At 31.9% G+C, this 14419-nt stretch overlaps 2 protein-coding genes across 2 annotated transcripts; both read left to right on the forward strand.

Moving 5' to 3' along the window:
• Positions 1 to 659: 659 nt before the first annotated feature.
• On the forward strand, positions 660 to 2058 carry LOC108462474 (cytochrome P450 CYP749A22-like). Its single transcript, XM_053024652.1, has 3 exons — positions 660 to 996; positions 1066 to 1292; positions 1359 to 2058. Exons 1-3 carry the CDS (start codon positions 723 to 725, stop codon positions 1614 to 1616), a joined length of 759 nt encoding a protein of 252 aa, XP_052880612.1. The 5' UTR covers positions 660 to 722; the 3' UTR covers positions 1617 to 2058.
• On the forward strand, positions 1936 to 2743 carry LOC128279263 (cytochrome P450 CYP749A22-like). The gene is made up of 2 exons (XM_053024499.1): positions 1936 to 2154; positions 2312 to 2743. Exons 1-2 carry the CDS (start codon positions 1936 to 1938, stop codon positions 2741 to 2743), a joined length of 651 nt encoding a protein of 216 aa, XP_052880459.1.
• Positions 2744 to 14419: the final 11676 nt, after the last annotated feature.

The following is a 14419-nucleotide window of genomic DNA, read 5'->3' on the forward strand; positions in this document are numbered from 1 at the left end:
AGGAATTAAACTAAAACACCTAGAGGAGGTTGTTCAAACATAAGTAAAGCGTCTTCATTACTACAATTTATTTTTGCAAGAAAATTATCAACTTTATTATTTTTTCTGGGCATATATTGAATACATCACTGTACTGTCCTTTCCAACAACTGATGTATACCCCTAGCCAAAGCTGAATTTAAGTTTCTTGAATTGTTGTCTTGAATAATCTTAACTGCTTTGATGATATTTGTATTAATCAATACTCTATCAAATCCCTGCTTCAATGTAAGAGATAAAGCCCTCAAAAATACCCATAACTCAGCCTCCAAAATTGAACTTATTCATATTCATAGTATGTATAATCATATTCATATTTATTAAACTTATTATTCAAAACTAAACCCAACCTCCAAATCTTTGCTTAAAATTATGTATATTCATTTTCATTCATTTAAATTAAATAAACTTATTCAAGAACATTTAATTAAACATATTCACAAATTATTAAAGATATATTTATGAATAACAAACAAACCATAAATAACTACTTTCTTATTTTTACATATAAAAGAATCACACGTACATTTTACTAATTATATTATTATAAATAAAATAAAAATATAAACAATAATATATTTAATTATATAATAGTCAAATAATAAACAGTAAACGAGTTTTGACGAATATAAGCTGCTGCAAAATTTGGTGGATTCATCAGTGATGATAAGAAAATAGAGGCCATGGGAAATCTTCTAATCCTTTTCACAGCTTTTTTGTGCATCTGCCTCTTCGTAGCTTTGCACTATGTTTTGTACGAGTATTTGTGGGTACCTCATCGTGTACAGTTCATCATGAATTCACAGGGGATCAGAGGACCTCCTTATGAATTTATCCATGGAAACAACAAAGAAGCTCTTCAAATGCGGAAGGAAGCATCTAGCAAACCTATGGCCTTGACACACGATATATTTCCCAGAGTAATGCCTCATGATTACTCCTGCATCAAGAAATACGGTGGGAATAAGTTGTTTTGGTAGTATTTTCGGATTTCCATGAATAGATTTTAATTAAATCATTTTTTAGGGAAGAATTATCTTAGTTGGAATGGAGTTCGAGCTCAACTGGTAATAACAGACCCAGAACTGGTGAAAGAGGTGCTGAAAACCAGTGAAAAAGCTTTTTCAAAGCCAAAGCCTTCATATTTCTTTAAGAAGCTACTAGGTGACAGCATTTCTACAATCAAAAGTGAGAAATGGGGCGCAAGGCATAGGAAATTGGCCAATCATGCCTTCCATGGAGAGAGCTTAAAAGTAAATCACTAGTTTCTAATCTAATTATTGTTGTGGAACATTGATAATGGATAATGGTTTTTGCAGAATATGATTCCAGCAATGATTGCTAGCGTTGGAACGATGCTTGAGAAATGGAAAGATAAGGAAGGCAAAGAGATGGAAGTGTTCCAAGAGTTCAGATTCTTGACTTCAGAAATGATATCCAGAACAGCCTTTGGTAGCAGTTACTTGGAAGGAGAGAAGATTTTTGACATGTTGATGAAGTTGACCCTAATTATAGGCAGAAATTTTTATAAAGCAAAATTTCCTATCATCGGCTACCTTCATCTAATCCTCCACTAATATAAAATGTTTTTCCAAAAAAAAAAAGTTTAAGTGTAGGAAGTATTTTGGGCTATACCCATAAAAGTTCAAATGATTCTGCTTCTAATATTATTAGTAAAAACCTTATCAAAAACTGGTAGCTTGTTGGTACAATCATTGATCTTGGTTTTAAAATATTGGTGTTTTTCCACCACAATGGAGTCAATGGATTGAATTTAATCTGCTTTGCCTTTTCAGCAAGTTTTGGAAATCTGCTGATGAAATTGAATCAGATAAACTTGAGAAAACGATACATGATTCTGTGATGAAGATTATTAAACAAAGGGAAGAGAAAGTAATGACCGGAGAAGTCGACAGCTGCGGCCATGATTTTCTAGGATTACTTGTAAATGTCTATCATGATTCGGATGAGAAAAACAGGTTTTTGATACAAGATATAGTAGATGAGTGTAAAACTTTCTATTTTGCTGGGCAAGAAACAACCAATTCCTTGCTTGCATGGATAACCCTACTTTTAGCAATACATACAGATTGGCAAGACAAAGCAAGAGCAGAGGTGATTTAGGTTTTTGGTAATCAAAACCCAAATTCTGAAGGGATCGCCAAATTAAAGACCGTAAGCAAACTATACAAATTCTAAAGCTTGAAAACTAACATTGATCATTTATATTAAACTGCAAATTGTTATGGTTTGATTTTTTTTTCTTGGACAGGTTACCATGATTGTTAATGAAACTTTACGGCTCTATCCTCCTCTAAATGGCGTGGTAAGAAAGGCAGTAAGAGATGTCCAATTAGGAGAACTTGCCCTACCTAATTATTTAGACCTCAACATCCGATTCATAGCACTCCACCATGACCCTGCCGTATGGGGAGATGATGTTCATCTTTTCAAACCAGAAAGGTTTGCTGAAGGGATTGCCAAAGCTACTAACAACAATGCAGCTGCATTTATGCCCTTTGGATTGGAACCTCGATCTTGCGTTGGAATGAGCTTTGCAATCACTGAAACCAAAATCGCCCTTTCCATGATTCTGCAACGCTACACTTTCACCCTTTCCCCTACCTATGTTCACGCACCTTTACCAAATCTTTCACTCAAGCCACAACATGGGCTTCATTTGTTGTTTCATTCACTACATTAAATTTGGTAAAATATTGTATTACATAATAAAATGTGGGATGCGTAACAATTCCTTGTAATGTTCATCTATTTACTATATTTTGCAACCATACGATGATATATGGTTTGGGGATTTCATGTTTTGGCAACAAGATTTTTTAATTCTAAATTACATTCGTAATATGGAGAATAGCATGAAGCAATTAACACCTATACAAATGTCACATTACTCATCGAATTTAAATTTGGAGTTTGATATTTAAAAGAATTTAGACAAAAAAATTATGTCTAAAAATAGACTTAAGTAAAGAAGCTCATTTAAACAATGGATTGGGATTGAGCTTGGACTCCAATTCCAACAGTTAATGCTCTAATTTGGCTTGACCTATTATTAATTTTATAATATATTTTTATTTATCATATCATTTATATAACATAAAACTTAAATCTATATTAATATATAACATTATATCTGAAAATGGGCTTGAGTAAGAAAGCCTACTTAAAATATAGGCCAAATTTGAGTTTTAGCACTTAAAGTTTGAGCATGTCTCGATCTATTTTTAATTTTATAATATACTATATTATTTTTATTTATAATATAATTTGTATCACATAAAAATAAATCTAAACATTAAAAATTAATTGTTTATATTTAAAATTTTAATAAATATATAAATTTAAAATAACTTAATTAAAAAATGAATGCATTAAAATAAATTTAAATTATTTATTTATAAATATGAAAATTTTAAATAAAATATAAAATTTCATATTTTAAACTTAGCGGAATTGGGCAAAAAAAACATATTAGATTAATACTATCCAAAAGTTTAATAAAAATCTAACCTCATCAGTTCTGTTAATGTCTCCACTTGAAGATGAATAAATTAATCAAATAAAAACCACATTTTCCAATGGGTCCCTATAATTATGCTTGAATTGTGCGGTAGGGGTGTTAGAAATGTTTAACCGAAACTTAATTGAATCAAATTAGTATTAATCAAATTTTTTTTACTTTTTTAACTGTTAATTAAATCGAAAATTTTTTAAAAAAATCAAACTAAAATATTTTGGTTAATTAGATCGGTTAATTGAATTAACGAAATTTATTTATTTTTGTTAAAACAAGTATATAACATATCAAAAAAATTTATAAGGTTTATTTGACGGATTAACCGAATTAACCGAACTAGTAATAGCCTAATCTATATAATATATAACATTATTTATTTAGTTCGGTTAATTACTTGATTTCGAACCGAATTAACTATTAATCAAAATTCTAAAAAAAATTTAACCGACCTTCGACTGAACTAGATCGGTTAACCAAGATAAGTTCAATAGGTTAATTCGATTTTAACCGAAGTTTGAACACCCCTATTGCGTGGGATATTACTACTGTAATGTAACTTTAATTATTTTTCTTTTAGTAAAAGTTAATATAAAGATATGCTTTAGAACATTTTATATTAATTTTTAAAATAAATATGATTAGAACTGGAAAATGATTATGGAGCGATATTCTATTTAATTATTTGGAGTAATTGACAATATTAAAAATATTAACCACGAAAATAATAAACTGTTATAGAAAAATTAATAAAACAATAAATAAAAGTTGATGAAAATACAAGAGAATTTTTCTCGTCTTCTTTTATTTCACTCAGGTAAGGATTCTATTTATAATTTATAATTAGCATTCAATGCAATGAATGAAGCTTACTTAAGTGCTTCATTAACTCATATTAAACATTGTATAATGAATGAGAGGTTTTACCTTATAAATGAGGGGGGTTAGAAAATGGACATTCACATTTATTTATAACACTCCCCCTTGGATGTCCACTAGAGAAAACAGTGCCTCATTAAAACTTTTATTAGGAAAAACCCTGTGGGATAAAAACCTAATGAAGGAAAAAGAGTACACAGTCTCCTATTACAAGTTGCCTCGTTAAAAACCTTTACCAGGAAAACCCAGTGGGACAAAACCTTGGTTAAAAGAAAAGAGTACAATGTGTTTTAGACTCCCCCTAATGACGACATCACATTATATCTTTGAGTCGACGCATTCCAATCTTGTTTCGTAGTCTTTCAAATGTTGAAGTTGGCAATGCCTTGGTAAAAAGATCTGCTAAATTATCACTAGAACGAATTTGTTGAACTTCTATGTCACCTTTTTTTCTCAAGATCATGAGTGAATAATAATTTTGGTGAAATATATTTTATTCTGTCACCTTTGATATATCCACCATTTAATTGAGCTATACATACTGCATTATCTTCGTATAAGATAGTTGGCATATTTTCCTGTAAAGGCAAATTACATATCTTCTGCATATGTTAGGTTAATAACCTTAGCCAAACACACTCTCGGCTTGCCTCATGCATTGCAATTATTTTAGCATGATTTGAAGAGGCAGCAGCTAATGTTTGCTTTGTCGAACGCCATGATATAATAGTACCTCTACATGTAAATAAATATCCTGTTTGTGGTCAACCTTTATGTGGATCCGATAAATATCCAGCATCAGCATAACAACTAATAGGGATTTTGAAACATTTGAATAAAATAACCCCATATCAATGGTCCCTCTAAGATATCTAAATATATGTTTAATTCCATTCCAATGTCTACATGTTGGAGAATAACTAAATCTTGCTAACAAGTTTACAGCAAAAGCTATAGCAGGTATTTTGTTATTTGCAAGATACATCAATGCTCCTATGGCACTTAGATATGGTACTTCAGGACCAAGAAACTCTTCATCATTCTTACAAGGACGAAATTGATCTTTATTCACAGCTAACGATCGTACAACCATCAGGGAACTCAATGGATGTGCTTTATCTATATAAAATTTATTTAAGATATTTTTCGTATAAGTTGACTGATGGACATGAATTCCATCTTTTAAATGCTTGATCTGCAAGCCAAGACAAAATTGTGTTTTTCCTAGATCTTTCATCTCAAATTCTTTCTTTAAATAATTTACTGCTTTTTGAAGCTCTTTAAGAGTTCCAATAATATTTAGATCATCAACATAAATAGCAATTATCACAAAGTTTGATTCAGACCTTTTTTATAAAAACACAAGGGCAGATTAGATCATTTTTATAACCTTCTTTTAACAAATATTCACTAAGCCGATTGTACCACATACGTCTAGATTGTTTTAATCTATATAAACCTTTTGTTAATCTGATTGAGCAATTTTCTTGGGAAACTCTATATCCTTCAGGGATTTTCATATAAATTTCACTATCAAGTGTACCATACAATAGGTTGTAACAACATCCATTAGACACATGTCAAGTTTTTCACGTACTGCTAGACTAATAAGGTATCTAAACGTGATTGCATCCACCACAGGAGAATATGTCTCTTCATAATCAATGCTGGGCCTTTGCGAAAATCCTTGTGCTACAAGTCGTGATTTATATGTTACGAATTCATTTTTCTCATTTCGTTTTCGCACAAATATCCATTTATATCCTACCGGCTTTACATATTTAGGTGTTTGGACTATAGATCCAAAAACCTCACGTTTAGAAAGTGAATTTAATTCTGCTTGAATTGCTTTTTTCCATTTTGACCAATCTTTTCTATTTCTACATTCCTAAATAGATTTAGGCTCAGGATCCTCAAATTTTTTTGCTATTTCAATAGCAACATTATAAGTAAAATTATTGTCGGCAACTATATTTTTTCGGCTCTATCTTTTTCCTGAAGTAACATAACTTATTGAGATTTCTTCGTTATCACGATTTTCAGGTACCTGAACCTCTTTTGGGGTTTTTTGATTAGTTATATCTTTGGCCTCTTCTGGGGTACTTGCCTCCACAATATTACCATCTTGAATAATTGCTCCTTTTCTTTTACAAGGATTTTTATCCTTGGAATTGATTGGCCTTCCATGCTTTAGGCGTGGATTACTTTTTTTTGTACTAACAATTTGCCTTATTGAGATATGAATTCGTATTGGAGCATTTTCAGCTGGTATGTAAGATTTTGTAATTCTCTTTAGGTCAGTAAATGAATCTGGCAGTTGATTGGCAATGTTTTGCAAATGTATAATCCTTTGAACTTCTTGTTCACATTGACTTGTACGAGGATCTAATTGAGATAATGATGATCCATTCTATGTAATTTCTTTAACCAGTTGTATTTTCTCTCCTCCTAATGTTGGGAATGTTGTTTCATCAAAATGGCAATAAATAAATAGTGCAGTAAATAAATCTCTAGTTAATGGTTCAACATATTTAATTATAGAAGGAGATTCATAACCAACATATATTCCCAACCTCCCTTTGAGGACCAATCTTTGTGCGTTGTGGTGGAGCAATTAGATCATATACTACATATCCAAAAATTCTAAGATGGGAAATATTTGGCTCCTGACCAAAAGCCAATTGTAATAGGGAGTACTTATTATAACTTGTTGGCTTTAAGCGCACAAGTTGTAACAGGGAGTTTTGTTTTCATGAGTAATGACCGAGCTATTAGTTGGAGGCGTTTGATAAATGATTTAGCTAAACCGTTTTGTGTATGAACATGAGCTACAGGATGTTCAACTTTTATCCCAATTGACATACAATAATCATTAAAAGCTTGGGATGTAAACTCACCAGCATTATCAAGACGAATAGTTTTGATTGCATAATCTGAAAATTGTGCTCTTAATCGAATTATTTGAGCAAGTAGTCTTGCAAACGCCAGGTTGTGAGTCGATAATAAGCACACATGTGACTACCTACTAGATGCATCTATTAATACCATAAAATATCTAAATGGTCCACATGGTGGATGAATGGGCCCACATATATCACTTTGAATACGTTCCAGAAATGCTGGAGATTCGATCCCAACTTTAGATAGTGATGGTCTAATAATCAATTTTCCTTGAGAACAAGCGACACAAGATAAATCCTTGAATTCAAGAATCTTTTGGTTCTTTAATAGGTGTCCAATTGGATTCTCGATAATTCTTCGCATAATAGATCCGGGATAGCCTAATCAGTCATGCCAAATAGTAAAAGTATGTGGCTCTACAAACTTCTGGTTTGTAGTAACATGTGACTCAATTGCACTAATATTTATATAATATAAACCTGATGAAAAAGCAGGTAGCCTTTCCAAACCATATTTCTTTCCACATTCAACATTTGTAATATATAGATATTTAACATTTTTCTCATTCATAGTCTCAATATGATATCCATTAAGACGGATATCTTTAAAACTCAATAAATTTCTTTTAGTGGAATATAAAGCATCATCAATGATAAATTTTGTACCTTTAAGTAATAATATAATAGCTCTTCCAGAGCCTTCAATAAGTTTTGAACTACCCGATATTGTATTAACATGGGCATTACTCATTATCAAATGAGAAAAATATTTTTTATCTTTGAGTAGTATATGTTGTAGCACTATCTGCAAGACATATCTTTTCATTGATTTTGGGTCCATCGAAATTTTGTTGAATATTCATTTTCTTCATAAAACAAACAAAATATAATATGAGAAGCATTGCAAATATTTATTAAATATATAATTTATAATTTATGCAAATATACTTAAAACAACATAAAAATGTCAAAATAACATCAATTTTTCTAATGATTCTCAAAGAAATCTACCACATCTAGGTGAGTTATATTATTAAAGTCATTAAATTTATCGCCCTTGTAGGCATGGTCAGTTTTAGTATTATAGTGAATATCTTCATCTTTTGCCTCCATTTCATCATTTTGGGATATAAAATTTGTCTCCATATGCTTTCTCTTCCTTTTAATGGATGCTTGATAAAGTTTCACTAAATGCTCAGACGTATGACAGGTACGTGACCAATACCCCTTAATACCACATCGGTAGCATTTATTCTCAACAATTTTTGAAGGATTATTTTTACCAATTCTTTATTGTCTTTCATTGTTATTCTTTTTCTGGTGGTTAGAAGTATCATTTTTATACCACCATGATAACGATTACTAATACGTCCTCGACCACGTCTCCCACTACGTCCACGACCATGGCCGCGACTTCTATATTTTCTATTTTCATAATTATTGTATACTACTACATTCACTTCAGGGAATGGTGCAGAACCAGTGGGACGAATTCCATGATTTTTCATCAATAGCTCATTATTTTGTTCAGCCACCAAAAGGCATGAAATCAATTCAGAATACCTTTTAGAACCTTTTTCACGGTATTGCTGCTGCAAGAGCACATTAATAGCGTGAAAGGTTGAAAATGTTTTCTCTAACAAGTCCTCATCACTTATGTTTTCTCCACATAATTTTAGTTGAGAACTAATTTTGAAAAGTTCTGAATTGTATTCACTTACAATCTTAAAATCTTGCAACCGTAAGTGCATCCAATCATAACGAGCTCTAGGAAGTATCACAGTTTTCTGATGGTCAAATCGTTCTTTCAAATTTTTCCACAACTCAAGAGTGTTTTTCACAGTGAGATAGTCCACTTTTAATCCTTCATGCAGATGATGACGGATTAGTCCACTTTTAATCCTTCATGCAGATGATGACGGATGAAAATCATTGCTTTTGCCTTGTCTTGATTAGATGTTTCTTTATCTGCTAATATAATATTCCCTAGACCTTTAGCATCTAGGTGAATTTCAGCATCTAACACCTATGACAAATAATTATTGCTTGAGATGCCTAGAGCCGCAAATTCAAGTTTGGCAAGATTTGACATTATAATCACTTGAATCAAAATAAAAAAATATTAGTAAAATAATAAGTATTCTCAATCATAAAATAATTCAATTATATATACCAAATTTGCTAAATAATAATATGTATGTCAAATATTGGCATAAAGAGGAATAGTCATAATAATAACTTAACACAAATTAAATTAATTAAAATTTCTTTTAATAAAAAACATGTATATATAATTATCATTATTAGATTTTAGTTGTAAACATAAATGTGCAAATGTTACCCAAAGCAAATATTTCATCTAGAAAATAAAATAAAAGAATTATAAAAATATGTATACCGTATATAGTTTAACGAGAGTTATACAGGCAATTATATAAAGTCGAAATGACGTGAACTTCACTATGAACTCGTAGAAATTCGTGCTGATAACGTGTTATAGAAAAATTAATAAAACAATAAATAAAAGTGGATGAAAATACAAGAATTTTTTTCTCGTCTTCTTTTATTTCACTCAAGTAAGGATTCTATTTATAATTTATAATTAGCATTCAATGCAATAAATGAAGCTTACTTAAGTGCTTCATTAACTCATATTAAACATTGAATAATGAATGCGAGGTTTTACCTAATAAATGGGGGGTTAGAAAATGGACATTCACATTTATTTATAACATAAATAGATATATACAGCAATATTCTTGTTTAACTGAAATAAATGATTGTTGAAAAAATTCAACAATTCTTTCTTTAATTGAAATCAATCCAAAATGCAAAATGCCAATCATTTTTCCTTTTTTTTTAACATTTGAATATTATATGATCAGAGAAAAGGTTTTATTAAAGCAAACATTATTTTATATGCCTTTCCAATTATTTAATATATATCATTTTTATATAATTGATATGTTATTTTTTAATCTAAAACCTTCAACCATGTCATTGATACATTTTCGCAATTTTATCTGGGTTTAGGATATAATAACTTATTTTTTTAGTGATGTTGAAAATAGTGCTTTTGAAACCCTATTTTCAATGTTCGAGTCCATGCATGTTATTATTTAATATTTACGAGGTTAATATCAAGTTTAATTAGAGTTTGGTTCTTTAATTTTGTTAATTGAATAGTTAACTAAGGTGCAAGTGTAATGAATCTAACGTAAGTGGTGTTGGAAACTGAGATACCAAGACCTCGTTTCCTTAAATCGAGCCCATAAATATTTAATATAAATATTTGACTTATTGTATAGGTGAATTGAATTTTGGATAGGTCATTTTTTCGAATTAGTGACTAATCGTAAAAGTGATAAAAGTTAATCGCTATGAAATTTTAATTAATAGGAGGACCAAATGGATAATTAGTGTAACACGCCTCACCTAATCTAGTTGTCGGACACGAGTTACAGGATGCTACGTCTGTTATCGGAACAGTTCGCGTCCAAAAACTCAACATAAATTCATTCAATCCTCATTTATTAATATAAATACATGTACCATACGTTAGTCAAGTAAAATCGAACTCAGTTGAGCTTAAAGAAGCTCTAACTTTGACTCGAGCATGAATAAGGACCGAACTGTAAACTTTTCACCTTTGAGCATAGGTATCGATACCCAAATCAAGTATCGATATTGTCTTTAACTTCGAAGTTCCAAAAATCAAGTTAAAATACCCAAGTATTGATACCAAAATTAAGTATCGATACCGTTATAGCATTTTGACATTTTCTAAATTTTGGACATAAGTCAATTAGTATCGATACCTTTATAAATTATCAATCATTAAAGATAAGTATCGATACTGTATACTGGTATCGATACCAAATTGGTATTCTGTCGATTTTGTATATTATTCATTTGGTAAATTACCAATACTTTTACCTATAGTATCGATACTTTTTGTTAAAAAGCCAAGTAAATCACATTTTGGTCACATTCCATGTCAAAAAAAAAAATTAAGATCATAAAGCACTTTTGAGCACATTATTACATGTACAACACCAATTCAAAACATACCAATACACAACAATTCATTCATTCTTAATGTATCATACTTAACACTTAAACCATCACTTATTCATATACAACTATATCGAATAAACCATACATTTCATCATCTCATACCATCATATTTCATATCATATCATACTCAAATACCATTTAGATGCCATTCACATATCTCACTATATTATCAACATAACTAACACATATTTGAACCTTGAACTTATAAGATTTGAACATTTAACAAGGGCTGATTCAAAAAAAATCCAAGTGACAAAAAAAAACACCTATATACATGCCACATAACTTTGTCTAAAACATTTAAAAGACTACCCTATCAAAGGTTAGATCGTGTGAGCTCCAAAGTGATCTGATCGCCTTATTCTGTAAACGATAACTACAAATAGAGAAAACATAACAGAGTAAGCATTACAAATGCTTGGTAAGTTCATAGGTTTTAAAATAGTATACTCACCTCAATTCACAATTAACATATCAAATTAGTTATATGAATATTGTTTCCTATTACCACATTTCACAATAACAAGGTGAATACGCCAAATAATTGTAATACCCCAAACCCGACCTAGACATTATGGCTGAATCGGGTGATGTCACAAGAAATGGGTTTTGGAAATCATGTTGAATTGGTATAACATCAATCTTTGAAATTTACTAAAAACTACAAATTAGTCAGTTTCTTTACCAAAATTTATTATAGCGGAAGCATTTATCGTGATGGTTTGAAAACACAGTTGCGTTTTTAGAAAAACCGTTATTTGCTTAAAAACGTCGTTTAATAAACCAATTTTACCAAAGCAATCGAATTGCCAACAATCTAAAAATAACAGTTAAAAACCAAACAGTCCAGAGAGTCCCCAAAAATTACAACTATCAAATAGTCCAAAACTTAAAATGAACTAAAAGTATTAAATTTAACTGTTTTACGACATAATGGTCACCGTTGTGGCTTCACCATACCGATCCACCTAAGTTTGTGGATTACCTAACGGAACAGAAAAACATATGTGACTTTACGTAAACTCAGGTTGTAACCCAGCAGAATTAGACAAGTAAACATACAGAAACATTTCAGATAATCAGATACAGAATTAGCTTATGCCCATCTCAGATAAGTTACAGAAACAAATGTTCAGATCAGATAATAGATTCAGATATGAAAAGTCCTATCCCCATCCTCTACACACCAACTTTGACAATCACATCACACCATGTGAGGTTAAAAACACCCACCCACCTCTACACACCACATTGTGTCATTACGACACGTATCAGATATAGTGCAGCCATGCTGCCAAATAATAGGCGATGATCGCCATACAGAACACTTCCTCCATCAAAATAGAACCCACCCCACAATCACATACAGAACAGATACAGAATACATACTAGACATGCTCAACATGCTATATATAGATATCAAAAGAATCAGATATGCATGGTATAATCATACTCAGAACAGATTATCAGTCTATCAAATCTACAGTTTTGGGGTTTGGTTAGCCCTTACTGACCCTAAGATAGGCCCATAGTCGATTAGGGCGACCCATCCAAACATCGAACAAATTTTAGAACTTTGGGCCCACATTCCTATGTGGGCCCACACGCACAGATTGGTCTTGCCCTTGTGGCCTACACGGCTTGGCCCAAGATTCCACATACCCATAAGTCATACCTGTGTGGGCCCATACGCCCAACTTGGCCAAGCTCGTGTGGCCCACACGGCTACACTTGAGCCATCACACAGCTGTGTGTTGCGCACAGTCATGCCTTCGTCGACCACACAGTCGTGTCTCGTACATGGCCTTTCACACGGGTGACCACACACTCGTGTGGCGCTGATAATGCAGTTTTTCAGCTTTTGTCAAAACCTTATTTTCTGTGTTTCGGGTACACACCTGGTATGATTTCGCAGCAAATGCAATTCCAAGACCACCAGAACCTAAAATTGATACAGAATACCAAGTTAAAATCAGAACGAACGCAAAACTAAGAACCCCTAAAGTTAAGGTGCTCACCTTAAGCGAACGATGCTCCACAACACCTAAATCACTGAAGAATTAAATGCCTCTTGTGATCCCCCCTAAACCGTTCAATAGCAATCACAATTAATCTAGCATTCAGATAATTGTAGTGTACTCTCCACAACAGAAATTTATGAGATCATAACGAGCTTAACAAAAATAAAACTACTTATAGAATACCTAGAAGCAGATCGATTACCCTTCCACACTTCGATCAAAAATGCAAGAACAAAAGAACCCCAACCAAGAGAGAAAGAAAAGGGGTGGCAAAAGATTGAGAAGAAAAAGAACTTGAAAATGTGGGAAAAACGTCAAAAATAATGCACATGAATTTCGGCAGGAGGGAGAAAAGAATTTTGAAAATAAAATCAAAATAAAATATTTTGATAACTCCCCACTAACCCACTACATATCAACCACCTCAGAAGTTTGGCTCGACCGAAACTCTAACGCATAACCGAACAAAAATATAACATCCTTGCTCGCGAAAGGATTCGAACACAAGACCTCCAACACACTAACTCCTTACCACTCGAACCAACAGGCTTATTTTGATATGAAATTATAGGCAATTAAGTATAAGCCTACAGAACAAAGATAGGGCTTAATTCCAAAAACAACAAAATTTGCTAAAGTTAAGGTTTGAACTTAGGACCTCTCAGACACTCTCAGAACACTTGACCACTGAAGCAGATACATATTTATGTCAAATTTATACAGAAGTAGAAATTGGAAAAATTTACACAGAACCCCCTAAAAGAAATTTTGACCTCGAAATTTACCTGATCAGAACAGATAAGGATACTATTGACGCACCGAGTCCTCAGGTTCCCATGTGGCTTCCTCAATTCCGTGATTCCACTACAAAACCTTCATTAACAAAATGGACTTCCTCCTCAAAATCTTAACATCATGATCCAGTATCTAAATCGGCTCCTCCTCGAAAGTTAAGTCCGATCTAACCT

This window comes from Gossypium arboreum, chromosome 13 (genome assembly GCF_025698485.1).
Source record: "Gossypium arboreum isolate Shixiya-1 chromosome 13, ASM2569848v2, whole genome shotgun sequence".
Taxonomy (NCBI): domain Eukaryota; kingdom Viridiplantae; phylum Streptophyta; class Magnoliopsida; order Malvales; family Malvaceae; genus Gossypium; species Gossypium arboreum.

Excerpts from the sequence above, each read along its gene's own strand:
- LOC108462474 (XM_053024652.1), top strand. The coding sequence starts at position 723 with ATGGGAAATCTTCTAATCCTTTTCACAGCTTTTTTGTGCATCTGCCTC. Across the intron at positions 997-1,065 it reads CTCCTGCATCAAGAAATACG|GGAAGAATTATCTTAGTTGG; the intron begins GTGGGAATAAGT and ends ATCATTTTTTAG. Across the intron at positions 1,293-1,358 it reads TCCATGGAGAGAGCTTAAAA|AATATGATTCCAGCAATGAT; the intron begins GTAAATCACTAG and ends TGGTTTTTGCAG.
- LOC128279263 (XM_053024499.1), top strand. The coding sequence starts at position 1,936 with ATGACCGGAGAAGTCGACAGCTGCGGCCATGATTTTCTAGGATTACTT. Across the intron at positions 2,155-2,311 it reads AAGACAAAGCAAGAGCAGAG|GTTACCATGATTGTTAATGA; the intron begins GTGATTTAGGTT and ends TTTCTTGGACAG.